The sequence below is a fragment of the Ranitomeya variabilis genome, chromosome 6 (genome assembly GCF_051348905.1).
Source record: "Ranitomeya variabilis isolate aRanVar5 chromosome 6, aRanVar5.hap1, whole genome shotgun sequence".
NCBI lineage: Eukaryota > Metazoa > Chordata > Amphibia > Anura > Dendrobatidae > Ranitomeya > Ranitomeya variabilis.
This window is the reverse complement of record NC_135237.1, coordinates 270,228,411-270,255,017: the sequence shown is the minus strand read 5'-3', so window position 1 is coordinate 270,255,017 and position 26,607 is coordinate 270,228,411. Positions and strand designations below refer to the sequence as shown.

The following is a 26,607-nucleotide window of genomic DNA, read 5'->3' as shown; positions in this document are numbered from 1 at the left end:
CTTTGACAGACTGACTAACTTGACTAACTTTCCCTCCAGACCAGAATATATATATGGCCTGGAGTGTGAACATGTTGCATGCTTGTATGTACCTGATAGAGGAGACCCTCCCTTGCTTCCAAGCGTGACATCACTCTCCCTGTGAGGAAAGCAATGTCACTGTGACAACCAGGAACCTGGGGTGTCACACTACCATAAAAAAAGTATCATTTAAAGAGGACCTGTCACAGGATTTTGTAAATTTAAACTAATTACGTCCTCCATTTCTCACAGCTCCACTGGTTCTAGAACAGATTTAAAAAAAATTTCTGTGCCCTTCTGTTGCAAAGTTATGCCTCCTGATAAAAAAATAACAATTTTATCTTTAACCAACTGTGTGTGGCGTGTCCTTTTTCTTCTGTATGACAGCAATTCCTTGATATACTCCTATTTGGATGAAGGGAAACATTGTACCTTTGTTACTAGGAAGCATAACTTTGGAACAGATGGGCACAAAAAAAGAAAACTGTTCCAGAATGAGTGAAAAAGTGGCAATTAGAGGAGGTACTCATATATTTGGAAATTTCAATGTCCCTAAAATATTTTTGTCATGGAAGAAGATAATGGGCTATAGTTAAAAAGAAAAAAGAAAAGAGGAGATAGGGGTGAAATTACTTTATATAGGGGTTAGAGATTGATTAATTGAGGTTCAGTAAACAGGTTTCATACAATTCTATTTGTAAAGAGGGAGATGTGGCTGTACTTATTAGTGACTTTCTGATAGGCAGCCAGAAGAGGGCAGCATTGGGTATAATATCAATAAATTACATGACTCAAAGTGCTGTTTGCCAAAGGATAGGGATTTTCCCATGAGTCATGTTAGCAGTCAGCTGTATTATTTTCGGGATTTCCCAGTGTGAAAGGGGCAGCTAGTTGCCTGTTATCCCAGAGGAAGGGAGAACTAACACCCCAGAAACAATATTGTGCACAATAAATGAAAGGGGTTGGTCCCTTTCAGAAGCTCTGTTAGCAGTTAAAGCACCACTGCAGTGTTTTTTTTTTCAGTGCTGGAGCAGTGCTTTTAATGTAAGCCCCCTGCCCCGTCCCCTGTCTTATACTCATCTGGTGTTTTTCACCTATTTTTGGTGTCGATGTGATCTTGTGGCGCCATCTTGTCGGCACAACTTCTGACTGGCTGGAAGTCAGAGGAAACATCACACGCTCTCAGTGCGAGTCTATGAGAGCCAGAACGAGGTTCTCATAGGCTTGCATTGAGTTGTGGCCTCCGACTCTCTCCAGCAAACACTGGAGTAGCCGGCAGGTCACAAACCGCCAGAGACCGACGGGAGATAACAGATGAAGACAATTAAAAAGTTTAAAAAAAAAAATGCAAATTTGAATTACCCCAATAAAAATAAAAACATCAGAGCCCGGTGTCACCACCATAGCTAGAGACCAGACTACTCCGGCTTTTCCCAGATGACTGACAGGTCCCTTCCAATGTGCACAAGGAGGAACTGAACTAGTCTGGCTCTGATTCCCGCAGCCTGTGGTTTTACCAGCATCAATCAGACGACAGATTCCTTTTAAACCTTCTTATTTTAAAAACCATTGTTAGTTTACAGTATTTCTTCAAAGTACATTCTTCAAAGTGTATTTTTTCTGATACATTTCAGGAAAAAACATGCCTAGTGTAAACATGCACCTAGGGACTGATTCTTGCTGCTGAGTTTTTCTTCACAGGATTCTCTGGGGGCTTATCTTTAGGGCGCTCTTCATTGTTACCCTCTGCTCTTCATTGTTATCATGTGATCACTACAAACTTCGTAAAGACCATAAAAATTATCACTAAATAAAAAGTCTCTAAAACCATATGGAGGATTAAAACTAACAAAAAAAAATTGCCAAGTCAATTTGGCGGAACAGCAAGCATAAGATAAAAAATTAGCCACTTTTGACCTATTGACATGTCCTATTTAAGACCTTTCTACAGTATAGAGAAGAACAGGGTGTCGTGACAATGATAATTTTGGCCCCATGGAGCCCTGATCTCAACATTACTAATTCTGTCTGGGATTACATAAAGACGCAGAAGGATTTGCACAAGCCTACATCCACAGAAGATTTGAGGTTGGTTCTCCAACATGTTTGGAACAGCCTCCCTACTAAGTTAATTCAAAAACTGTTTGCAATGGTACTTTACTGTACAAGAAGTTTTGACGGCAAAGCGTGGTAACAACAAATATTGATTTGATATAGATTTCTCATTTGTTTATTCAATTTGCATTTTGTTAGCTGCTAAAAATATTAATTTCTATTTTGAGAGCATACTTACTGTGCAGCATTTTTTTTCCACAATTACCTAAAACTTTTGCACAGCACTGCATGTCTAGACCAGGAATTACAAGACTTGAGTGATATTTGTGCTGCATGTGCGCACTATATAACAATTGACTTGCGTGCTACATAAGTATAATATCTGAGTGTGCGTATAATATGTGAACAGTGCAGTGTGTGTTCTGCACTTGTATAATTTGTGAGCAGTGTGTGCTGCATGTGTGACGCCCCAGGGTCATGGTCGTCACAGTGGCATTGCTTTCCTCACGGGGAGAGTGATGTCACGCTTGGAACCGATGAAGGATCTCTTTTATCAGGTAACCACAATACACACAACATGTTCACATTCCAGGCCAGAAGGGAGGGCTCTGAACCCAGATGAAGGGGAACTTCCCTATATTCTGGTCTGGAGGGAAAGAAAGATTAGTCAGTCTGACTGCTCTCTCCTCTGTCCTTCTGTTGAGTGTCAGAAGGACTGAAGGAGCCGTGTAGCCAGAGTTGCTACAGCTCCTAAAGAAAGAGAATTAAGAAGGAAAGGACAGCTTGTGGAAAGTGTTCAGGAGAGCGAAGCACAGGAGAGTGATACCAGTGGAGCAAAGCAGTGAATTAGCTACCTTCCTGGCTGGCGCAGATTACTGGTAGCCGGAAGACCGAGGTTGTGAGGGACTCTAAGACTTACAGCAGAAACCAGCAGGACAGCTGGATTACACATCACCTGTCTGCCCAATACCCAGGAGGCACAGTGTCACATAGAGCCCGGGTCGTGATAGAGACCCTGTAAAAAGGCTCGAGTTACCTGCCATACGGGTTTGTGTCCCACCTTTATGGAGGACAGAGAGAACTGTGAGGACCTTATCAGAAGCCATAGGCAGTAAGGGACTACAACACCACCGCACTATGAGGAAGGCTTTTAACTCCACCTGGTAAGGGGGACTCTGAATTCACTTCCAAGCCGGCCGGACCCTGCCTGTACCTCTAATCTGGTGCCCTGGACTGTGGCTGCCTGAAGTCTTCAGTATACCAGGTGTACTGTTTCGTGTAAGTTATGTTCTTTAGTTTTATGTGTTTTCATGCTATGTATGTTCTTGCATTTCTGCTCTGCTGCCACCCAATGTCTTTTTTCCGTATGGCAGCTTGTTAATAATTTATTCTTGTGGGCATGTCTCTCACATCCGGTTCAAGGGTCAAGTCTTCTCTTCCTCTGGCAGCCATTTCATTTTCAGTTTACCTGCTGTTGTGAGAGGACACGCTTGAACCAGGCTTAGGAAGGCATCAGTTTTTTGACCTCTTGCTGTTCACTCTTGCTGCTCACTCGCTGTCACAAATACACTTGCTGTACCTGACTCAACTCTGGAGAAGTTACTGTATACCATCTTATGCTGTATGTCCAGATTTCAAATAAACAAGTCAGGATTGCACAATCCCTGGTGTGCATCATCTCTCCAGATGCTGAACAGCATTGGTCCTGTCTGCCTCACATCAAGGAAAACTGAAGGTACAGATCTCTCTCACAAACCCTTAATAGTCAACCACACCTCCATTCACCTCATGTGGGGACAGAACAGCAGGTAAAGAGACTGCAAAACTGTGTCATTGTTCTTTACTGCACCATTCGCCATCTTTCAACTATTCACCAGGAGGCCTGGGGACATACTTCACCTGTGTGAAGTTATACCATCTCATCTGCCATAACATCACCCCAGAGGACCCTTTTAAGTAGCGTTGGTCCCCACTGACCGAATACCACAGGTGGCGTCACGAACACAAACTTTATTCAAAATCCCTTTAAGGACATTCCCTTTAACATGGGCGCCCAGGGCCACGGACCTGGTTGCCACCACCAGGACATCCCCCTGTGAATACTGGACCCAGTACCGGGTACCCCATGGCCCTGGCAGGCGACTGACATGTGTTTAACATGTGAGCGGTGTGTGTGTGTTACATTATCTGTGAGCGGTGTGCGTGCTGCATGTATCATCTCCATAGGAGCAGGATAACAGAGGGTTAATTTACATATCATAAACACACTTTAGAAATACTTTTTCTAAAGATCTGTTTATATGTCCAATGTAATAAAGGGACTGTTAAGCAGGAAATTTAGATAGGTTGACACAACTGCTGGTGGTTCTGGAGGTACTTGGGACCTATCAGGTTCCCTTTAAATAAACAGCAGCGATCAGAGCTCGCTTCAGAGGCGCACTGTGCATGACCAGAAGCCATCTTCTTACCTTACGATCATGTGCACTGCGCTTTTGACGCCGGAGAACAGTACACTCAGCATCTGAGATACACTGCATGGCCGGAAGTTCAGAAGATGGCTCCAGTCATGCGCACTATGCCTCAGTTGCAGACGTGCAGTGACGGTGCTGAAATGTGCAAGATTTTCAGAAGCTGGCGATGACTTACGCCCCATTTAGTCAAAGCATAGCAAACAAAGACAATACTATACTCGTATAAATGCTTTTTGTAAACCTCATTTTTACAGAAAAACATTATGCAGGGTTAGGAAAGGCGTTTACTCATAAATAAGTGAGTGGTGCTGGGATGGAGGGCATGCGGGACCCCACAGGTTCCCTTTAATAGGAGAGGTACCTGCAAGCATGTGCAATAGGAATTTCTGCTCCGTCTTTATGTGTGGGGGTAAGAGGCAGCTCACACTGGGGTCCACTCTGTCTTTCTAAATGCTGAGCAGCTGCTGTAACCTGGAGATAGCTGCTGGGTACATGGCACAGATTGTTGTGGTGAAGTGCCTACTGCACATGCTCACAGGCACCTGTCTTAACATTCTAGGACAGGTTAGAAGTAAAGCTAGCCACCATCATAATGCTCACCAGTGACTAGCTCCCTTGACAAAACAAGTCTGATATGGAATTTATTTCTAATTACATTTCCTTTTGTTATTTATATTTTTTTGATCATCCAGTCACATATCGTGCAGGAGGAGGCGAAAGAGCGCCAGTGGACTTGCTGTATTGTCAATCTGTGCTGGGTATGATTCTACCTATGTAAAAGGGTCCTCATACAGATCATGATGTACCTTTCTGAATTGGTGGCAGATTCAGCAGGAAGGAAAACACTGCTTGATACCATTTCCTGAATTTACAACACTACCCGTACAACAGGTAGCTCGAGCCTTTTTACAGGGTCTCTATCACGCTACCCGGGCTCTATGCGCTACTGTGTCCTCAGGTGTAAGGGTGGACAGGTGACTTGTAATCCAGCTGTCCTGCCGATTCCGCTGTTAGACGTGAGTCCCTCACAACCTCGGTCTTCCGGCTACCTGTGTCTGCGCTCAGTACTGAGGTAGCCCCGTTGCAGCTAACTCCCCAGTTCTTCACTCTCCTGTGCTCCACTTCCCCTACACTCTCACTGCAATCTGTTCTTCCTTCTCTTCTGTCTCTTGCCAGGAGCTGCAGCACTTCTTGTGGCTGCAAGGCCCCTTCAGTCTTCCTGACTTTCACTGTCTGACTGCTCTCTTCTCTGTTCCTCTGACAGACTGTCTCACCTCACTTTCCCTCCAGACCAGAATACACTGTGTGCAGAATTATTAGTCAAGTTGTATTTTAGAGGATTATTTTTATTATTGATCAACAACTATGTTCTCAATCAACCCAAAAGACTCCTAAATATCAAAGCTTAATATTTTTGGAAGTTGGAGTGGGTTTTTTTTTAGATTTGGCTATCTTAGGAGGATATCTGTTTGTGCAGGTAGCTATTACTGTGCAGAATTATTAGGCAACTTAATAAAAAACAAATATATTACCAATGCATCTCACTTGTTTATTTTCACCAGGTAAAACAATATAACTGCACAAAATTTAGAAATAAACATTTCTGACATGCAAAAACAAAACCCAAAAAAATTAGTGACCAATATAGCCACCTTTCTTTATGATGACACTCAACGGCCTTCCATCCATAGATTCTGTTAGTTGCTTGATCTGTTTACGATCAACATTGCGCGCAACAGCCACCACAGCCTCCCAGACACTGTTTCGAGAGCTGTACTGTTTTCCCTCCCTGTAGATCTCACATTTAATGAGGGACCACAGGTTCTCTATGGGGTTCAGATCATGTGAACAAGGGGGCCATGTCATTATTTTTTCTACTTTGAGACCTTTACTGGCCAGCCACGCTGTGGAGTAGTTGGAGGCATGTGATGGAGCATTGTCCTGCATGAAAATCATGTTTTTCTTGAACGATACCGACTTCTTCCTGTACCACTGCTTGAAGAAGTTGTCTTCCAGAAACTGGCAGTAGGTCTGAGAAGTTGAGCTTCACTCCATCCTCAACCCGAAAAGGTCCCACAAGTTCATCTTTGATGATACCAGCCCATACCAGTACCCCACCTCCACCTTGCTGGCGTCTGAGTCGGAGTGGAGCTCTCTGCCCTTTACTGATCCAGCCTCTGGCCCATCCACCTGGCCCATCAAGAGTCACTCTCATTTCATCAGTCATAAAACCTTTGAAAAGTCAGTCTGAAGATATTTTTTGGCCCAGTCTTGATGTTTTATCTTATGTTTCTTGTTCAAAGGTGGTCGTTTTTCAGCCTTCCTTACCTTGGCCATGTTCAGGAGTATCGCACACCTTGTGCTTTTTGTTACTCCAGTAATGTTGCAGCTCTGAAATATGGCAAAACTGGTGGCAAATGGCATCTTGGCAGCTTCACGCTTGATTTTCCTCAATTCATGGGCAGTTATTTTGCGCCTTTTTTACCCAACACGCTTCTTGAAACCCCGTTGGCTATTTGCCATGATACGCTGTATTGTTCGTTGATCATGTGTCAAAAGTTTGGCAATTTCAAGACTGCTGCGTCCCTCTGCAAGACATCTCACAATTTTGGACTTTTCAGAGCCCATCAAATCTCTCTTCTGACCCATTTTGTCAAAGGAAAGGAAGATGCTTAATAATTAAGCACACCTTATGTAGTGTTTTGATGTCATTAGACAACAACCCCCCTAATTACAGAGATGCACATCCCCTAATTTACTTAATTGGTAGTTGGCTCTCAAGCCTGAACAGCTTGGAGTAGGACAACATGTATAAAAAGTATCATGTGATCAAAATACAACTTGCCTAATAATTCTGCACACAGTGTATATATAGGGGAGCCACCCACAAGCTGGATCAGAGCTCCCCCTTCTGACCTAGAGTAGGGACATGTTGTATGCTTCTGATTACCTGATAACAGAGATCCTTCCTCACTTCCAAGCATGACATCACTCTCCCCGTGAGGAAAGCAATGTCACTGTAACAACCAGGAACCTGGGGTGTTACACATATTTTAATAAATGCTAAATGGCTAATTAATTTCAACCTATTTTATGTAACAGAGCACCTGCCCCAAAAGAGCAAACCGACATAGGAAGCCATACCTATAATAAATTCTCTAATCTAGTCTGCCAAAGTGCTTATCCCATAAGTAGTGTCTTATCAGACGAGAACAAAAAAGATATTGAAATTGCAAATACGTCAATTTCACTTAAATTAAACCTTACCACACACATTGTCTTCTTCCCCTTCCATGATTCCTTGGTTGAAGCTTTAAGCTATAATTAAAATGTACAATTTTAGATTTCATTTAAATGCATATTTTGATGGAAGTTCATGCTTTTAGGGTCTAAGTTATGTTGCAACTATCCTCATTCATTTGAATATTGCCCCACTATAGTTCCCTATGTGACAGGGGCATGAGTGGGGGCAAAGAAGAGGACGCGTAGCTAAAATAACAATCTATGCTATCACTACTAATTGAGGTCTCGAAGGATGGACCCGGTCTGATAATAAATCGATGACATATGCCATATCCTACAATTATGTCGTCAGTTTAGAAGATGTTGAAACCCCTTGAACATAAGGCAACACTGACAGAGCTGGCATTATGTAAATATATATTCAGCAATCCTGTGACCACTTTGGATGGCATGACACCAAAAACTAGTGCAAGGCTATTGCAGTCCAGGTTTTGCTATTTTTAAATACATCTGTATGGAATTGAGTAGATTCCAGAGAAAAAACTGACAGTGTATTTGTTGTGTTTATCCATCTGCAGCTCCTTAACACCTTAACACCTGGAGGTATTTGCGTTTTCATTTTTGCTCCGCTCTCCAGAGCCATAACTTTTATATCTTTTGGTCAATATGGCTGTGTGAGGGCTTGTTTTTTGCGGGACAAGTTGTACTTTTGAATTAACACTGCTGATTTTAACATATCATGTACTGGAAAACGGCAACAAAATTCCAAGTCCAGTGAAACTGCAAAAAAAAAAGTGCAATCCCACAGTTGTTTTTTTGTTTGTTTCTTTTACCATGTTCACTAAATGCTAAAACTGACTTGCTATTCTTTCTCCAGGTCATTACGAGTTCATAGACACCAAACATGTCCAGGTTCTTTTTTATCTAAGTGGGGAAACAAAAATTCCAAAGTTTGTTAAAAAAAAATGTGCCATTTTCCGTGATTTGGGGCTGGGAGAGGGCTTATTTTTTGTGCATTGAGCTGACGTTTTTAATGATATCATTTTGTTGCAGATACGATCTTTTGATCGCCCATTATTGCATTATAATGCAATGTTGCAGTGACCAAAAAAGTCTTAATTCTGTCTTTTTAACTTTTTTTCTCGTTACGCCGTTTGGCGATCGGGTTAATTCTTTTTTTATTTTGATAGATCGGGCGACCATATAACATGTGTGTATGTTTGATTTATTTTTATTGTTTTATTTTGAATGGGGGGAAGGGGGGTGATTTTCACTTTTATATATTTTTCATTTTTTTAACCCCTTAAGCCCCGAGGGTGGTTTGCACGTTAATGACCGGGCCAATTTTTACAATTCTGACCACTGTCCCTTTATGAGGTTATAACTCTGGAACGCTTCAACGGATCTTGGCGATTCTGACAATGTTTTCTCATGACATATTGTACTTCATGATAGTGGTAAAATTTCTTTGATATAGCTTGCGTTTATTTGTGAAAAAAATGGAAATTTGGCAAAAAGTTTGAAAATTTCGCAATTTACCAAATTTGAATTTTTATGCCCTTAAATCACAGAGATATGTCACACAAAATACTTAATAAGTAACATTTCCCACATGTCTACTTTACATCAGCACAATTTTGGAACCAACATTTTTTTTGTTAGGGAGTTATAAGGGTTAAAAGTTGACCAGCAATTTCTCATTTTTACAACACCATTTTTTTTTAGGGACCACATCTCAACTGAAATCATTTTGAGGGGTCTATATGATAGAAAATACCCAAGTGTGACACCATTCTAAAAACTGCACCCCTCAAGGTGCTCAAAACCACATTCTAGAAGTTTATTAACCCTTCAGGTGTTTCACAGGAATTTTTGGAATGTTTAAATGAAAATTAACATTTAACTTTTTTTCACACAAAATTTATTTCAGACCCAATTTGTTTTATTTTACCAAGGGTAACAGGAGAAAATGGACCCCAAAAGTTATTGTACAATTTATCCTGAGTACGCTGATACCCCATATGTGGGGGTAAACCACTGTTTGGGCGCACGGCAGAGCTCGGAAGGGAAGGAGTGCCGTTTGACTTTTCAATGCAAAATTGACTGGAATTGAGATGGGACGCCATGTTGCGTTTGGAGAGCCCCTGATGTGCCTAAACATTGAAACCCCCCACAAGTGACACCATTTTGGAAAGAAGACCCATTAAGGAACATATCGAGATGTGTGGTGATCACTTTGACCCAACAAGTTCTTCACAGAAGTTTATAATGCAGAGCCATAAAAATAAAAAATCAAATTTTTTCACAAAAATGATCTTTTCGCCCCCAATGTTTTATTTTCCCAAGGGTAAGAGAAGAAATTGGACCCCAAAAGTTTTTGTGCAATTTGTCCTGAGTACGCTGATACCCCATATGTGGGTGTAAACCACTGTTTGGGCGCATGGTAGAGCTTGGAAGGGAAGGAGCGCCATCTGACTTTTCAATGCAAAATTGACTGGAATTGAGATGGGACGCCATGTTGCGTTTGGAGAGCCCCTGATGTGTTTAAACATTGAAACCCCCCACAAGTGACACCATTTTGGAAAGTAGACCCCTTAAGGAACTTATCTAGATGTGTGGTGAGCACTTTGATCCAACAAGTGCTTCACAGAAGTTTATAATGCAGAGCCGTAAAAATAAAAAATCAAATTTTTTCACAAAAATGATCTTTTCGCCCCAAATTTTTTATTTTCCCAAGGGTGAGCGAAGAAATTGGACCCCAAAAGATGTTGTGCAATTTGTCCTGAGTAGGCTGATACCTGATATGTGGGGGTAAACGACTTTTTGGGCGCATGGCAGAGCTCGAAAGGGAAGGAGCGCCGTTTGACTTTTCAATGCAAAATTGACTGGAATTGAGATGGGACACCATGTCGCGTTTGGAGAGCCCCTGATGTGCCTAAACATTGAAACCTCCCACAAGTGACACCATTTTGGAAAGTAGACCCCCTAAGGAACTTATCTAGATGTGTTTTGATAGCTTTGAACCCCCAAGTGTTTTACTACAGTTTATAACGCAGAGCCGTGAAAATAAAAATTCTTTTTTTTTTCACAAAAATGATTTTTAGCCCCGTTTTGTAATTTTACATGGGTAACAGTTGAAATTGGACCCCAAAAGTTGTTGTCCAATTTGTCCTGAGTACGCTGATACCCCATATGTTGGGGGTCCACCGTTTGGGCGCATGACAGAGCTCCATTTGGAAGGAGCGCCATTTGGAATGCAGACTTAGATGGATTGGTCTGCAGGGGTCACGTTGCATTTGCAGAGCCCCTGATGTACCCAAACAGTAGAAAGCCCCCACAAGTAACCCCATATTGGAAACTAGACCTCCCAAGGAACTTACCTAGATGTGTTGTGAGAACTTTGAACCCCCAAGTGTTTCACTACAGTTTATAACGCAGAGCCGTGAAAATAAAAAATATTTTTTTTCCCACAAAAATTATTTTTTAGCCCCCAGTTTTGTATTTTCCCAAGGGTAACAGGAGAAATTGGACCCCAGCAGTTGTTGTACAATTTGTCCTGAGTACGCTGATACCCCATATGTGGGGGGGACCACTGTTTGGGCGCATGGCAGAGCTCGGAAAGGAAGGAGCGCCATTTAGAATGCAGACTTAGATGGATTGGTCTGCAGGCGTCACATTGCATTTGCAGAGCCCCTGATGTACCCAAACAGTAGAAACCATCATAAGTGACCCCATATTGGAAACTAGACCTCCCAAGGAACATATCTAGATGTGTTGTGAGAACTTTGAACCCCCAAGTGTTTCACTACAGTTTACAATGCAGAGCCGTGAAAATAAAAATTCTTTTTTTTCCCACAAAAACGATTTTTAGCCCCCCAAATTTTTATTTTCCCAAGGGTAAGAAGAGAACTTGGACCCCAAAAGTTGTTGTCCAATTTGTCCCAAGTACCCCATATGTTGGGGTAAACCCCTGTTTGGGCGCACGGGAGAGCTCGGAAGGGAAGGAGCACTGTTTTACTTTTTCAACGCAGAATTGGCTGGAATTGAGATCGGATGCCATGTCGCGTTTGGAAAGCCCCTGATGTGTCTAAACAGTGGAAACTCCCCAATTCTAACTGAAACCCTAATCCAAACACGCCCCTAACCCTAATCCCAATGGTAACCCTAACCACACCCCTAACCCTGACACACCCCTAACTCTAATCCCATCCCTAATCCCAACCGTAAATGTAATCCAAACCCTAACCCGATCTTTAGCCCCAACCCTAACCCTAACTTTAGCCCCAACCCTAATCCTAACTTTAGCCCCAACCCTAACCCTAACCCTAGCCCTAACCCTAGCCCTAACCCTAACCCTAACACAAGCCCTAACCCTAGCCCTAACCTTAACTCTAGCCCTAACCCTAACCCTTTCCCTAACCCTAGCTCTAACCCTAGCCCTAACCCTAGCCCTAACCCTAGCCCTAACCGTAGCCCTAACCCTAACCCTATCCCTAACCCAAGCCCTAACGGGAAAATAGAAATAAATACATTGTTTTAATTTTATTATTTTTCCCTAACTAAGGGGGTGATGAAGGGGGGTTTGATTTACTTTTATAGCGTTTTTTATAGAGGATTTTTATGATTGGCAGCTGTCACACACTAAAAGACGCTTTTTATAGCAAAAAAGGTTTTGCGTCTCCACATTTTGAGACCTATAATTTTTCCCTATTTTGGTCCACAGAGTCATGTGAAGTCTTGTTTTTTGCGGGACGAGTTGTCGTTTTTATTGGTAACATTTTCGGGCATGTGACATTTTTTGATCGCTTTTTATTCCGATTTTTGTGAGGCAGAATGACCAAAAACCAGCTATTCATGAATTTCGTTTTGGGGGGGCGTTTATACCGTTCCACGTTTGGTAAAATTGATAAAGCAGTTTTATTCTTTGGGTCAGTATAATTACAGCGATACCTCATTTATATAATTTTTTTATGATTTGGCGCTTTTATACTATAAAAACTGTTTTATAGAAAAAATAATTATTTTGGCATCACTTTATTCTGAGGACTATAACTTTTTTATTTTTTTGCTGATGACGCTGTATGGTGACTCGTTTTTTGCGGGACAAGATGACGTTTTCAGCAGTACCATGGTTATTTATATCTGTCTTTTTGATCACGTGTTATTCCACTTTTTGTTCAGCAGTATGATAATAAAGCGTTTTTTGCCTCGTTTTTTTTTTACGGTGTTCACTGAAGGGGTTAACTAGTGGGACAGTTTTATAGGTCGGGTCATTACAGACGCGTTGATACTAAATATGTGTACTTTTATTGTTTTTTTTATTTAGATAAAGAAATGTATTTATGGGAATAATATATATATATTTTTTCTTTATTTAGGAATTTTTTTTTACACATGTGGAAATTTTTTTTTTTACTTTGTCCCAGGGGGGGACATCACAGATCGCTGATCTGACAGTTTGCACAGCACTCTGTCAGATCAGCGATCTGACTTACAGTGCAGCAGGCTTACCAGCGCCTGCTCAGAGCAGGCGCTTGGTATGCCACCTCCCTGCAGGACCCGGATGCAGCCCCGCGGCCATTTTGGATCCGGGGCCTGCAGGGAGAGGAGGTAAGAGATGCTCGGAGCAACGCGATCACATCTCGTTGCTCCGAAGGTCTCAGGGAAGCCCGCAGGGCCCCCTCCCTGCGTGATGCTTCCCTATACCGCCGGAACACTGCGATCATGTTTGATCGCAGTGTGCCAGGGGTTAAAGTGCCGGGGGCGGTCCGTGACCGCTCCTGGCACATAGTGCCGGATGTCAGCTGCGATAGTCAGCTGACACCCGGCCGTGATCCCCCCTTGAGCACGGCCGATCGCATATGACGTACTATCCCATCACTGGGAACTAAGTCCCAGGTCACCTTGATGGGATCGTCTTATGGGATTAAGGGGTTAATATTTTTAAAAACATTTTTTTTTACTTTTTGCATGCTTCAATAGTTTCCATGGGAGATTAGAAGCTGCACATGTCCGTTCGGCTCTGCTACATATAGGGGATGATCCGATCGCCTGTATGTAGCAGAATTGCTTACTTGCTTTGAGCACTGGCTGGTGCTCATAGCAATCCAGCAGTGACATCCATAGAGGTCTGCTGGAGATCTCTGGTTGTTATGCCAACCCATCGGTGACCTGCGATCATGTGATGGGCAAGATTTCCAGAGCGCTTGCCGGAAGCGCATGTTAAATGCCGCTGTCAGAGATTGACAGTGGCATTTATTGGATTAACATCCGCAGTTGGATTGCTATTCCACCCACGACTATTAGAGGCACATGTCAGCTGTTCAAAACAGCTGACATGTGCCAGAAACAATGTGGGCTCAGTGCCGAAGCCCACATCTGAGGGAGGGAGTCCAACATCGGTGTACATTTATGCCCAATGCTTGAAAGGGGTTAAAGAGAAGCCTATCAGCAGGATTGTGCTCAGTAAGGCTAGTTTCACACTAGCGTTTGGCAGGGCTGCAGACAAAAGCCTTCGTCCTCCGTGAAGCCCCGCCCACTGCCGTGCCTCTTCCTTCAGCTCTGCCTTCATCTGTATGCCAATGTATGCGGTTACCTCCGCATGCATCATTTTGAAGCTGCGCCAAGTGCTACAAAATCTAACATGTTGCGTTTGACGCAGGTCAGCGCAGCATCAAGACAACGCATGCGAAGGCATCCGCATACATCCGTATGGCCTGCGTACCCAATGTTAAAGATAGGGTACGCAGGACGCATGCAGACATAGCTGAAGGAAGAGGCGCGGCAGTGGGCGGAGCTTCATGGAAGAAGAAGGCTTTCGTCCGCAGCCCTGCCGAACGCTAGTGTGAAACTAGCCTAAGCTACAGTGTACTACTGTGTATATGCATGTATTGTAAATAAATAATAAAAATTCACATATTTGGTGTCACTGCATTCAGAAATGGCCCATCTATCAAAATATAAAATAAATTAATCCAATCAGTAAACAGCATTAGTAAAAAAAAAAATCAAAACACCAGACTTACATTTTTTTAGTTGTTGCAACATTGTAATGAAATGCAATAATGGGTGATCAAAACATCATATCTACCCTAAAATGGCATCAATAGAAACATTGGAATATTTTTTCACCACTTAAATAAAAAAGAACCTAGACATGTTTGGCATTTGCGAACTTGTAACGACCTGGAGAATCATAATGGCAGGTCATTTTTAGCATTTAGTGAACATGTTAAATTAAAGAAAAAAAAAACCAAACAATTTTTTTGCAATTTCAACGCACTTGCAATTTTTTCCCCATTTTCCAGTACACTGTAGGGTGAAATCAATAGTGTCTGTCAAACGTACAACACTCGTCTATAATGACAGAAACATAAAAAAATTATGGCTCTAGGATGAAGGGGAGCATAAAATGAAAGCGCAAAAATGGAAAATTGCAAGGTGGTGAAGTGGTTAAAGAAATGACAAATATATTACATAGCACAACTCTGGAGAGGCTGTAGACAAGTGAGTATCAGATATATCATGTTCATAGAGATCTATTAGGAAATACAGGATAAACAGAATATGCCGTGTATACAGAATGAGTTGGGTTTGCTTTACTAATACAGAGAGAAAAGCGAACAATTTACAGTAGAAAGAATGAGCTAAAAGCTTATACTAAGCAGCCTCCTATCACAGTACTTCTGCAGTGTTCTTCTCACACATACCTCAGAGACCGTCAGCCCTCCGTTACAGGACGCCAAGTGCTCAGAAATGAGGATTGCGCAGCCCTATAACAACACTGAGTGGCTCCCTTGAGCTTTGGTTTCGTTTCCTCACTTCCAATACTGTAGGGTTTCCGTGAATAGAAAACCCTGTTACAGCATGTCAGTCTCTGCAAGGAGAAACGATACTTCTTGGATAGCTGACTTTCTGTTACAGCTTACTTTCTGTTTTGAAAGTGATGATAGCTTTTTATTTTTCTCATCGTCATATGCTGGTAATAGATATTAGTTAATAGTCTGAAATAACCTCAGTGATGTAGTAAAAGAAAATGCATAAACTATTCACATCACAATACCAACATAAAATGTTTTCGTTTTTTAAATCAATTATTTATTTGGACAATCCCTATCTGTTAGAAGGGTCACCTAACATGAGGCTGATCACAGGACTCAGCAAAATCGCAATTATGCAATTTCACTACACCAGCAGCACAACAGAGAGCAAAGCAAAGCTACTACTAAAGTCCAAGGTAAAAGTCCATGCAGTGTTTGAAGCTGCTCTACCCAGCTATATGTAAAACAACACAGAGACAGACATACCATTTGTGCAAGCTGTCGTGAAATTGTGCACCCCTTAAAGGGATCCACTGGGGATGATGCCATTGCAGCATTGATGGTATGGTTTCAAACAGGTGAAGCTTAGTCCCCAGAGCTCCCAGTGTAGTGGGCAAAGATGATAGATGGTGTATTGCCAGAAACAATTGAAGGACACAAGGCTGCAGTCTCTTTACCTTGTACTGATGAAGTTGCAGTACACAGGTTAGAGGCGGTCTTTGGAATCCAGGCAGCACGGAAGCTATTTGGAATCCTCTTAGCCAGGTGGGATTGGAAGCCTTCTTTACTGCGCTGTAACGTGCGTCCCTTGCTGCCTGAGGCCTCTCACAAGGTCCTCTCTCTCTCTGTCCTAGGACAGTACCTGTATGGCAGGCCACGCGAGCCTTTTTACAGGTGTTACTATTGTGGCGACTCCGGGCTCTATATGCTGCTGTGCCTTCGGGCGTAGTTGTGGACAGGCGACTTGAAATCTCCCGCCTTGTAGTTTCTGCTGTGGGGCATACAGTCCCATACAGCCTCAGACTCCCGGTGTCCAGTTCCTGCGCTTCAGCGTGGAGGGAGCTCAGTCGCAGCTCCCCTCCAGCTCTTCACTTCTCCTGTGCTCCTTCTCCCCTTACACTCTCCTACAGACTGCACTAACTCCTCCTCCAAGCCAGAACATATATAGGGAAGCTCCCCTGAAACCGGGTCTAGAGCTTCCCCTGTTATGGTTACCCCAATGACCATGGGAAAAAAAAATACAAAACGGACTAGCTCTCGGGTGATGGAAACTAAGGTCGACCGTGACCTGAACCTGACCCAACACTTACAGTAGCCGGGGGATGTACCTACGATGCCCTAGACACCACGCGCCAGCCGGAGATCTAACTACCCCTATAAGAGGAATATACAGGCCTGCCTTACCTCCAGTGAGGAACCCCAAAAGATGATAGTAGGCCCCCACAGATATTGACGGTGAGTTCAGAGGAAATGACATACGTAGGATGAACAGCAGATTTAGCACAGTGAGGTCCGCTTACTAGATAGCAGAAGGACAGGAAAGAGTTACTTCACGGTCGACCTAAAAATCACTATTCAAAAACACCATCCAGAAATTACTTTAAACTCCAGTGACAACTCATGCCACTGGAGTAGTAATTTTCTGTCCACAAGAGCTTCCAGCACTGAAGAGTCACATTGCAGATAGCTGGACAAAAATAGCAAAACAAGAAACAAAATTCAACTTAGCTGAACTGGAACTTGAGGCAGGTGAATGCAACAGAATGCTACTAGCACATTGTTGGCCGGCATGTGACTAACAGCCAAGCAGCCTTAAATAGGAAACTCCCCTAGAGGGTGGCGACAGGTAATCAGAGATGGAGGAAGGCGCATAAGAGACACTACCATAACAGACCACCGGGGGAGCCCACAAACCGAATTCACAACAGTACCCCCCCCTTAAGGAGGGGGCACCGAACCCTCACCAGAACCACCAGGGCGACCTGGATGAGCACTATGAAATGCACGAACCAAATCGGGAGCATGAACATCGGATGCTGTCACCCAAGAATTATCCTCCTGGCCATAACCTTTCCACTTAACCAGATACTGAAGTTTCCGTCTGGAAACACGGGAGTCCAAGATCTTTTCCACCACATACTCCAATTCACCCTCAACCAACACAGGAGCAGGTGGATCAGCAGAAGGAACAACCGGTACCTCATACCTTCGCAATAATGACCGATGGAAAACATTATGGATATTAAAAGATGCTGGGAGGTCCAAACGAAAGGACACAGGATTAAGAACCTCCAGAATCCTATAAGGGCCGATAAACCGAGGCTTAAACTTAGGAGACGAGACCTTCATAGGAACAAATCGAGAAGACAGCCACACCAGGTCCCCAACACAAAGACGAGGACCAATACGCCGATGACGATTAGTGAACTGTTGAGTCTTCTCCTGGGACAACTTCAGATTGTCCACAACCTGTCCCCAAATCTGATGCATCCTATCAACCACAGCATCCACTCCAGGACAATCCGAAGACTCCAATTGACCGGACGAAAACCGAGGGTGAAACCCTGAATTACAAAAAAATGGAGAAACCAAAGTGGCAGAACTAGCCCGATTGTTAAGGGCAAACTCTGCCAATGGCAAAAAGTCAAGCCAATCATCCTGATCAGCGGACACAAAACACCTCAAGTAAGTCTCCAAGGTCTGATTAGTACGCTCAGTCTGGCCATTAGTCTGAGGATGGAATGCAGACGAAAAAGACAAATCGATACCCATCCTGGCACAGAACGTCCGCCAAAATCTAGACACAAACTGAGTACCCCTGTCAGACACTATATTCTCAGGAATACCATGCAAACGCACCACATTCTGAAAAAATAGAGGAACCAACTCAGAGGAGGAGGGCAATTTGGGTAAAGGTACCAAATGAACCATCTTGGAAAAACGGTCACAAATCACCCAGATGACAGACATCCTACGAGAAACCGGAAGGTCAGAAATAAAGTCCATAGAGATGTGCGTCCAAGGCCTCTTAGGAATAGGCAAGGGCAACAACAACCCACTGGCCCTAGAACAGCAGGGCTTGGCCCGAGCACAAACATCACAAGACTGCACAAACATGCGCACATCTCGAGACAAAGAAGGCCACCAGAAGGACCTAGACACCAAATCCCTGGTGCCAAAAATTCCAGGATGACCTGTCAACGCGGAAGAATGAACCTCCGAGATAACTCTACTGGTCCAATCATCAGGGACAAACAGTCTACCAGGCGGACAGCGATCAGGCCTATCCACCTGAAACTCCTGCAAAGAACGCCGCAGGTCTGGGGAGACAGCTGACAATATCACCCCATCCTTCAGGATGCCGGTAGGTTCGGAATCACCAGGCGAGTCAGGCTCAAAACTCCTAGAGAGGGCATCCGCCTTCACATTCTTGGACCCAGGCAGATATGACACCACAAAGTTAAATCGGGAGAAAAACAACGACCAGCGCGCCTGTCTAGGATTCAGACGCCTGGCCGACTCAAGATAAATTAGATTCTTGTGGTCAGTGAGGACCACCACCTGGTGTCTAGCACCCTCAAGCCAATGACGCCACTCCTCAAACGCCCACTTCATGGCCAGAAGTTCCCGATTTCCCACATCATAATTTCGCTCAGCGGGCGAAAACTTTCGGGAGAAAAACGCACATGGTCTCATTACTGAGCAGTCAGGATCTTTCTGCGACAAAACTGCACCTGCTCCGATCTCCGAAGCATCCACCTCAACCTGGAACGGAAGTAACACATCAGGTTGGCGCAACACAGGAGCGGAAGAAAAGCGGCGCTTAAGCTCTTGAAAGGCCTCCACAGCCGCAGAGGACCAATTAGCAACATCAGCACCCTTTTTGGTCAAATCAGTCAAAGGTTTAGCAATGGCAGAAAAACCCGCTATAAATCGGCGATAGAAATTAGCAAAACCCAAGAACTTTTGCAGACTCTTCAAAGAAGTAGGTTGCATCCAATCACAAATAGCCTGGACCTTGACAGGGTCCATCTCCATAGATGAAGGGGAAAAAATATATCCCAAAAAGGAAATTCTCTGAACTCCAAAACTACACTTTGAGCCCTTTACAAAAAGAGAATTAGCTCGCAAAACCTGAAAAACTCTCCTGACCTGTTGAACGTGAGATTCCCAGTCCTCCGAAAAAACAAGAATATCATCCAAATACACAATCATAAACTTATCCAGATATTCACGGAAAATATCGTGCATAAAGGACTGAAAAACGGAAGGGGCATTTGCGAGACCGAAAGGCATTACCAAATACTCAAAATGGCCTTCAGGCGTATTAAATGCGGTCTTCCACTCATCCCCCTGCTTAATCCGCACCAAATTATACGCACCACGTAGATCGATCTTAGTGAACCACTTAGCCCCCTTTATACGAGCAAACAGATCAGTCAGTAAAGGTAACGGGTACTGGTATTTAACTGTAATCTTATTCAAAAGTCGATAGTCGATACAAGGTCTCAATGAACCATCCTTTTTACCTACAAAGAAAAATCCTGCCCCTAGTGGAGACAACGAGGGGCGAATATGACCCTTTTCCAAGGATTCTCTGATATACTCCCGCATAGCAGTATGTTCAGGTACAGACAAATTAAACAAGCGACCCTTAGGAAACTTACTACCGGGGATCAATTCAATAGCGCAGTCACACTCTCTATGGGGAGGGAGAGAATCAACTTTAGGCTCTTGAAAGACATCATAAAAATCTGACAGAAATGCTGGGATCTCAGAGGGAGTAGATGAAGAAATAGGAACCAAAGGTGCATCCCCATGAATACCCCGACATCCCCAGCTCAACACAGACATAGATTTCCAGTCCAAGACGGGATTATGAATCTGTAACCATGGTAATCCAAGCACTAAGACATCATGTAGGTTATATAATACAAGGAAACGAATAATCTCCTGATGGTCTGGGGTAAGACGCATAGTCACTTGTGTCCAATATTGTGGTTTATTGCTAGCCAAAGGTGTAGAATCAATACCCTTCAGGGGAATAGAAACTTCCAACGGCTCCAAATCAAACCCACAACGCTTGGCAAAGGACCAATCCATGAGACTCAGAGCGGCGCCAGAATCCACATAAGCATTCACAGTCACAGATGATAAGGTACAAATCAATGTCACGGACAAAAGAAATTTTGACTGCAAGGTACCTGTAGAAAAAGGTTTATCAACCTTTTTATCAACCTTATTTATACGTTTAGAGCATGCTGATATAACATGAGCTGGATCTCCACAGTAGAAGCACAATCCATTTTTGCGCCTGTAATTTTGACGTTCGCCTCTAGACAAAACACGATCGCATTGCATATGCTCTAATGCCTTTTCAGAGGTCACCGCCAAATGGTGCACAGGTCTTTGCTCAGAAGACACCGCCATATGGTGCACAGGTTTTTGCTCAGAAGACCCCGCCATATGGTGCACAGATTTGCGCTCCCGCAAACGCCGATCAATCTGGATAGCCAATTTCATGGCATCATTCAGACCTGTAGGCACAGGGAACCCCACCATGACATCCTTCACGGCATCAGAGAGACCTTCTCTGAAATTAGCTGCTAAAGCGCACTCATTCCATTTAGTAAGCACCGACCATTTACGGAATTTCTGGCAGTATATCTCAGCTTCATCTTGCCCTTGGGAAAGAGCTATCAAGGCTTTCTCAGCCAAAATCTCCAAATTAGGTTCTTCATAAAGCAACCCCAAAGCCTGAAAAAACGCATCTACATTTAACAACGCAGGATCCCCTGGCGATAATGCAAATGCCCAACTTTGTGGGTCGCCGCGCAGTAGAGAGATAACAATTTTAACTTGTTGAGTCTGATCACCAGCAGAGTGAGATCTCAGAGACAAAAACAATTTGCAATTTTCTCTGAAACTCAAAAACCGGGATCTGTCTCCGGTAAAGTATTCAGGCAGAGGAATCTTAGGTTCAGACATTGGAGCACGTATAACAAAATCTTGTAGGTTCTGTACTTTTGTCGCAAGGTTATTCAAACCTGCAACTAAACTCTGTGGATCCATGTTTCAAATGGGTGTAACCCAAGCATTCAAAGGTTAAGAGGAGAGGAGAAAAAAAAAAGGCTGAAGACTGCAGTTTCAGCAAGGAATACAAATGATCCAACTAAGGTGCACTTTCAAACACAGAAAAAAAAAAAACCCTTTCTTCTCCTTCCTACTTTAGTGCATATTTTAACACATAGATTCTTTATAGGCCGGCCAAACTATTATGGTTACCCCAATGACCATGGGAAAAAAAAATACAAAACGGACTAGCTCTCGGGTGATGGAAACTAAGGTCGACCGTGACCTGAACCTGACCCAACACTTACAGTAGCCGGGGGATGTACCTACGATGCCCTAGACACCACGCGCCAGCCGGAGATCTAACTACCCCTATAAGAGGAATATACAGGCCTGCCTTACCTCCAGTGAGGAACCCCAAAAGATGATAGTAGGCCCCCACAGATATTGACGGTGAGTTCAGAGGAAATGACATACGTAGGATGAACAGCAGATTTAGCACAGTGAGGTCCGCTTACTAGATAGCAGAAGGACAGGAAAGAGTTACTTCACGGTCGACCTAAAAATCACTATTCAAAAACACCATCCAGAAATTACTTTAAACTCCAGTGACAACTCATGCCACTGGAGTAGTAATTTTCTGTCCACAAGAGCTTCCAGCACTGAAGAGTCACATTGCAGATAGCTGGACAAAAATAGCAAAACAAGAAACAAAATTCAACTTAGCTGAACTGGAACTTGAGGCAGGTGAATGCAACAGAATGCTACTAGCACATTGTTGGCCGGCATGTGACTAACAGCCAAGCAGCCTTAAATAGGAAACTCCCCTAGAGGGTGGCGACAGGTAATCAGAGATGGAGGAAGGCACATAAGAGACACTACCATAACAGACCACCGGGGGAGCCCACAAACCGAATTCACAACATTCCCCTTTTGGCCTGGAGTCAGAACATGTTGCATGTATGTGTTACCTGTTAGAGGGATCCTTGTCACTTCCAGGCATGACATCACCCTCCCTGAGAGGAAGGCAATACCACTGTGGTACCCGAACTCCTGGGGTGCCACACGTACACCTGTGGTATTTATAACGGATTCACTGTCCTATTAGTAGTTTTGGTGTTCATTGCTCTGTTGCTGCAAGGATTAAAATGCTTAGTTGGACTCCTGGAGTTCCCAGTCTTTGTTGTAACAGCTGTTCTGAGTTTGTTGCTCCATGCAGGTTTAAGAACCCACCTCTTAGCTTCTTTCTATGCCAGTGATAGTTTTCCACTTCCTGGCTTGGAATTAAGGGAGAAGTTCAGTGATAGTAGCAGGCGTTTGGAGTGATTTTGAAGAGATTTCTATGTGGAGTTGGTTTGTGCCTTTTTCTCTCTATCCTCTCCCCTTTGGTTTGTTCAACTTACTCCTCCCCTGTTTCTCACTCAGTTGTTTTGTGAGTGTATTAGTGTGATTGCAGTTTTCTTTTATCTCTATCTGTTTTCTCCTGTCTGTATGGTTTGTGTTATCCTATAACTCTCTGAGTGGGGTAATGAGCAGTAAAGTGTTATTATAGGAGCATAGAAATGTAGGAGACCTTGGTGTCCATGAGGAGTAATCCAGGGGACAGTAATAACCTAGGGGAGGTGTTTTAGGAGGTTAAGAGTTTGCTGCTCCCGAGCAATACCTATCTGAGCCTAGACTAGCCTTGTTGAATAGGTTCTCTGGAGGTCGGGACACGTTTGTGGTGTTTAGGGGGCCTGCAAATTGTATGTTAGGCTACATCCATATTCCACAGATACCAAGGAGCAACAAGTGGAGATAATCAGCTCCTTGCTCCAGGGGGGCCCCCAAGACTAAACATTTTCTATTCCGTCTGGTTCTCAGTTACTCAAGACAGTCAAGGGATTTTTTAGTGCTCTTGGTCTCATTTATGTTGCTCCCGACCATGTCTCTCTGTCTGAATCTAAATTACATCAACTTCAGCTGGGGGACCAACCAGCAGAGGAGTTTTGCTACGAGTTCCAAGGACACTAGGTGGAATGATCCCATGCTCCACAGTCATAAAAGATGCATTTGTCCTGTATAAGACCCTGTTTCCTTCTAGACTGCCATGTCTTTAGTGATCCTTGTAGACCGCCATCTAAGAGACACAAAAAGAGACACCTTAATTTTTGGGGAGTCATATGTCTAACTAACCTAGGCATGAGTCCCCTGAGGAACCCATGCAGTGGGGAGAGGCGGGGCAATTCGTTGCACCAGTCCTACCAGCAGTTCAGCACAAAAGGGGAGTGTGTTGTTTTTGAGGGGGGATAGGTCATTTTGTTGGCACCTGCCCATCCATACGTAACTACAAACAGGTGCTGAAGAACTAAGAAGTCCAGGTTGCATGTAGGTTCGCGACCTGGGTGTACATATTTCCTCAGTTGGTAGGTTGCAATTCTTTCTACAGGCCAAAATCCTTTTGGGAGGAAGAAATGTGTCTATTTCTGCCTTTTGGGGCAGTGGGGTGGTGTTTAATCTGGTTTGAAGTGATTTTAGGAGATTTCTGTGGTGAGTTGGTTTGTGCCTTTATCTTTCTATCCTCTCCCATTTGGTTTGTCCCACCTACACCTCCCCTGTTTCCCACTTGATTGTTTTGTGAGTGTATTTGTATGATTGTAGTTTTCTTTTATCACTGTCTGTTAACACCTGTCTTTCTGGTTTGTATTATCATATACACTTCCGTCCCATATCTCCCTGGGTGGGGGAAGTGTTATTATAAGAGCATAGCAAGGTACAAGACCCACCATCAGGAATAATCTGGGGAACAGGAATAGCCTAAGGTTCCATTATCTCGAGGGACAGAGTAGGTGTCCATTGTCCCTGGCAATAGCATAAGTATAATGCACATATTACACAAACACAGCATACACATTATACAAATATACTGTAGAGCAGACGATACAGAAGCACAGCACACACAGACCTCCCAATAAATACAAGCACACATAGCATGAGCACTGCATTTATGGCACAAAAGCCGAGCGTACACATCACAGAAGCAAAGGGCATAAATCAGGCATGGCACACAAGCACAGAGCACACATCATACACATGAAACATGTAGTGTGGGAGTGGGAGACGCTGAATGTGCGGTTGGAAAGGTATGAGGAGATCCAGGATAGGGTGAGGTCTTTGATGCCAAAGGAGGAGAAGATATGTAGTAGGAGGCAGTGGTCAACTGTGTCAAAAGCAGAGGACAGGTCTAGGAGGAGGAGTATAGAGTATTGTCTGCTAGCTTTGGCTGTAACTAGGTCCTTAGTAATTTTGGTCAGGGCTGTCTCAGTTGAGTAATGGGGCAGAAACCAGATTATAGATTGTCAAAGAGCTAGTTAGATGAGAGGTGGGAGGAAAGTTCAGCATGGATGTGCTGCTACAGGAGTTTGGAAGCGAATGGGAGCAGCGATATTGGTCGATAGCTGCACATTGCAGTTGGATCGATGGTTGGCTTTTTAAGGGTAGGCGTGATTGTGGCATGTTTGAAAGCAGAAGGGAAGGTACCAGAAATTAGTCATAGGTTGAAGAGGTGGGTTAGGGATGGGATAAGAGTGGCAGTGATGTTGGGGAGGAGGTGGGATGGGATGGGGTCGAAAGCACAGGTAGTGAGGAACGATTTGGAGAGGAGACAATTAAGCTCCCCTTCAGTGATAGGGAGGTTATGGGGTTTGAGCATTGGTCTGGTATACAAAGGGGTTGGGGTGGTTGAACAACGAAGACTTGCCATGTTTGGTCAATCTTATTTTTAAAGTGTGTGGCAAAATCCTCAGCAGAGATGAGGGAAGTTGGAGAGGGCAGTGGGGGCAGAGGAGGGAGTTAAAAGTTTTGAATAAATGTTTGGGGTTGTCGAATAGGGAAGATACAAGGGTTGTGAAGTAGGCCTGTTTAGCAGAGGTGAGAGCAGATTTGAAAGCGAGTGTTGCCTGTTTAAATGCGATGAAGTCGTCTTGCGAATGTGTTTTCTTCCATCGCCACTCTGCAACCCTGGACACTTATTTAGTGGTGTTATTGTGCCAGGGTTGTCTGTTGATACGTTGCACTCTACCATGAACGAGAGGGGCAACCGTATCAATAGCTAAAGCGAGAGTGGCATTGTAGAAAGCAGTAGCACTGTCTGTGTTGTGGAGTGAGGATATGGATGCGTGTGGGTGTCTAGGTGTGCAAGGTTTCTGGCGGGTGCGCATGTTGCTGGACATGGGTGACAGGTGAGGAGGACAGGGATGAAAAAGTGAGTAGATGGTGGTCAGATATAGGGCAAGGGGAAGTGGTGAAGTTAGATAGAGAACAGAGACAGTTGAAGACCAGGTCTATTGTATGTTTGTCTGTGTGGGTGGCTGAGGAGGGCCACTGAGCAAGTCCAAAAGATGAAGTAAGGAACAGAAGTTTGGAGGTTGTTGACTGAAGGGTATCAGTCGGGATGTTGAAGTCACCAATGATGATAGTGGGACTGACAGTGGAAAGAAAGTGAAGAATCCAGGTAGAGAATTGGTCAATAAAGGCAGTGGCCGGGCCCGGAGGTTCGGTATATGATGGCCACTTGGAGGTTGGAGGGAGAGTAGATGCAGACAGAGTGGACTTGAAAAGAGGGGAGGATAAGGGAGGGTAGAGTTGGGATTGGGTAAAAGGTGCAGTTAGAAGAAAGAAGAAGACCCACTCCTCCACCATGTCTGTTGCCGGGGCAAGGGGTATGGGTGAAATGGAGGCCGCCGTAGCACAGTGCAGCAGGGGAGGCAGTGTCAGAGGGTGTTAGCCATGTTTCTGTGAGGCCGAGGAAGGCAAGCTTGTGAGAGAGAAAAAGGTCATGAATCACACGAAGCTTATTGCAGATTGAGCGGGCATTCCAGAGTGCTCCAGAGAGAGGGAGCAGGGAGGTTGGCGTCAGGGGCACGACATTGGATCCCGTTAAATCA

General features: G+C 43.9%; 1 protein-coding gene across 8 annotated transcripts in view; it reads right to left on the bottom strand.

Moving 5' to 3' along the window:
* The window catches only part of LOC143782307 (NFX1-type zinc finger-containing protein 1-like), a 197,424-nt gene extending 181,868 nt beyond the window's left edge, over positions 1 to 15,556 (bottom strand). For all 8 annotated transcript variants that reach the window (XM_077269622.1, XM_077269626.1, XM_077269623.1 and 5 more), the window contains exons 1-2: positions 15,500 to 15,556; positions 7,815 to 7,865 (exon numbers count right to left, since the gene is read on the bottom strand). In XM_077269622.1, coding sequence (XP_077125737.1) covers positions 7,815 to 7,842 — 28 coding nt within the window. In that variant the 5' untranslated portion in view covers positions 7,843 to 7,865; positions 15,500 to 15,556. The remainder of the gene's footprint in view (positions 1 to 7,814; positions 7,866 to 15,499) is intronic.
* Positions 15,557 to 26,607: the final 11,051 nt, after the last annotated feature.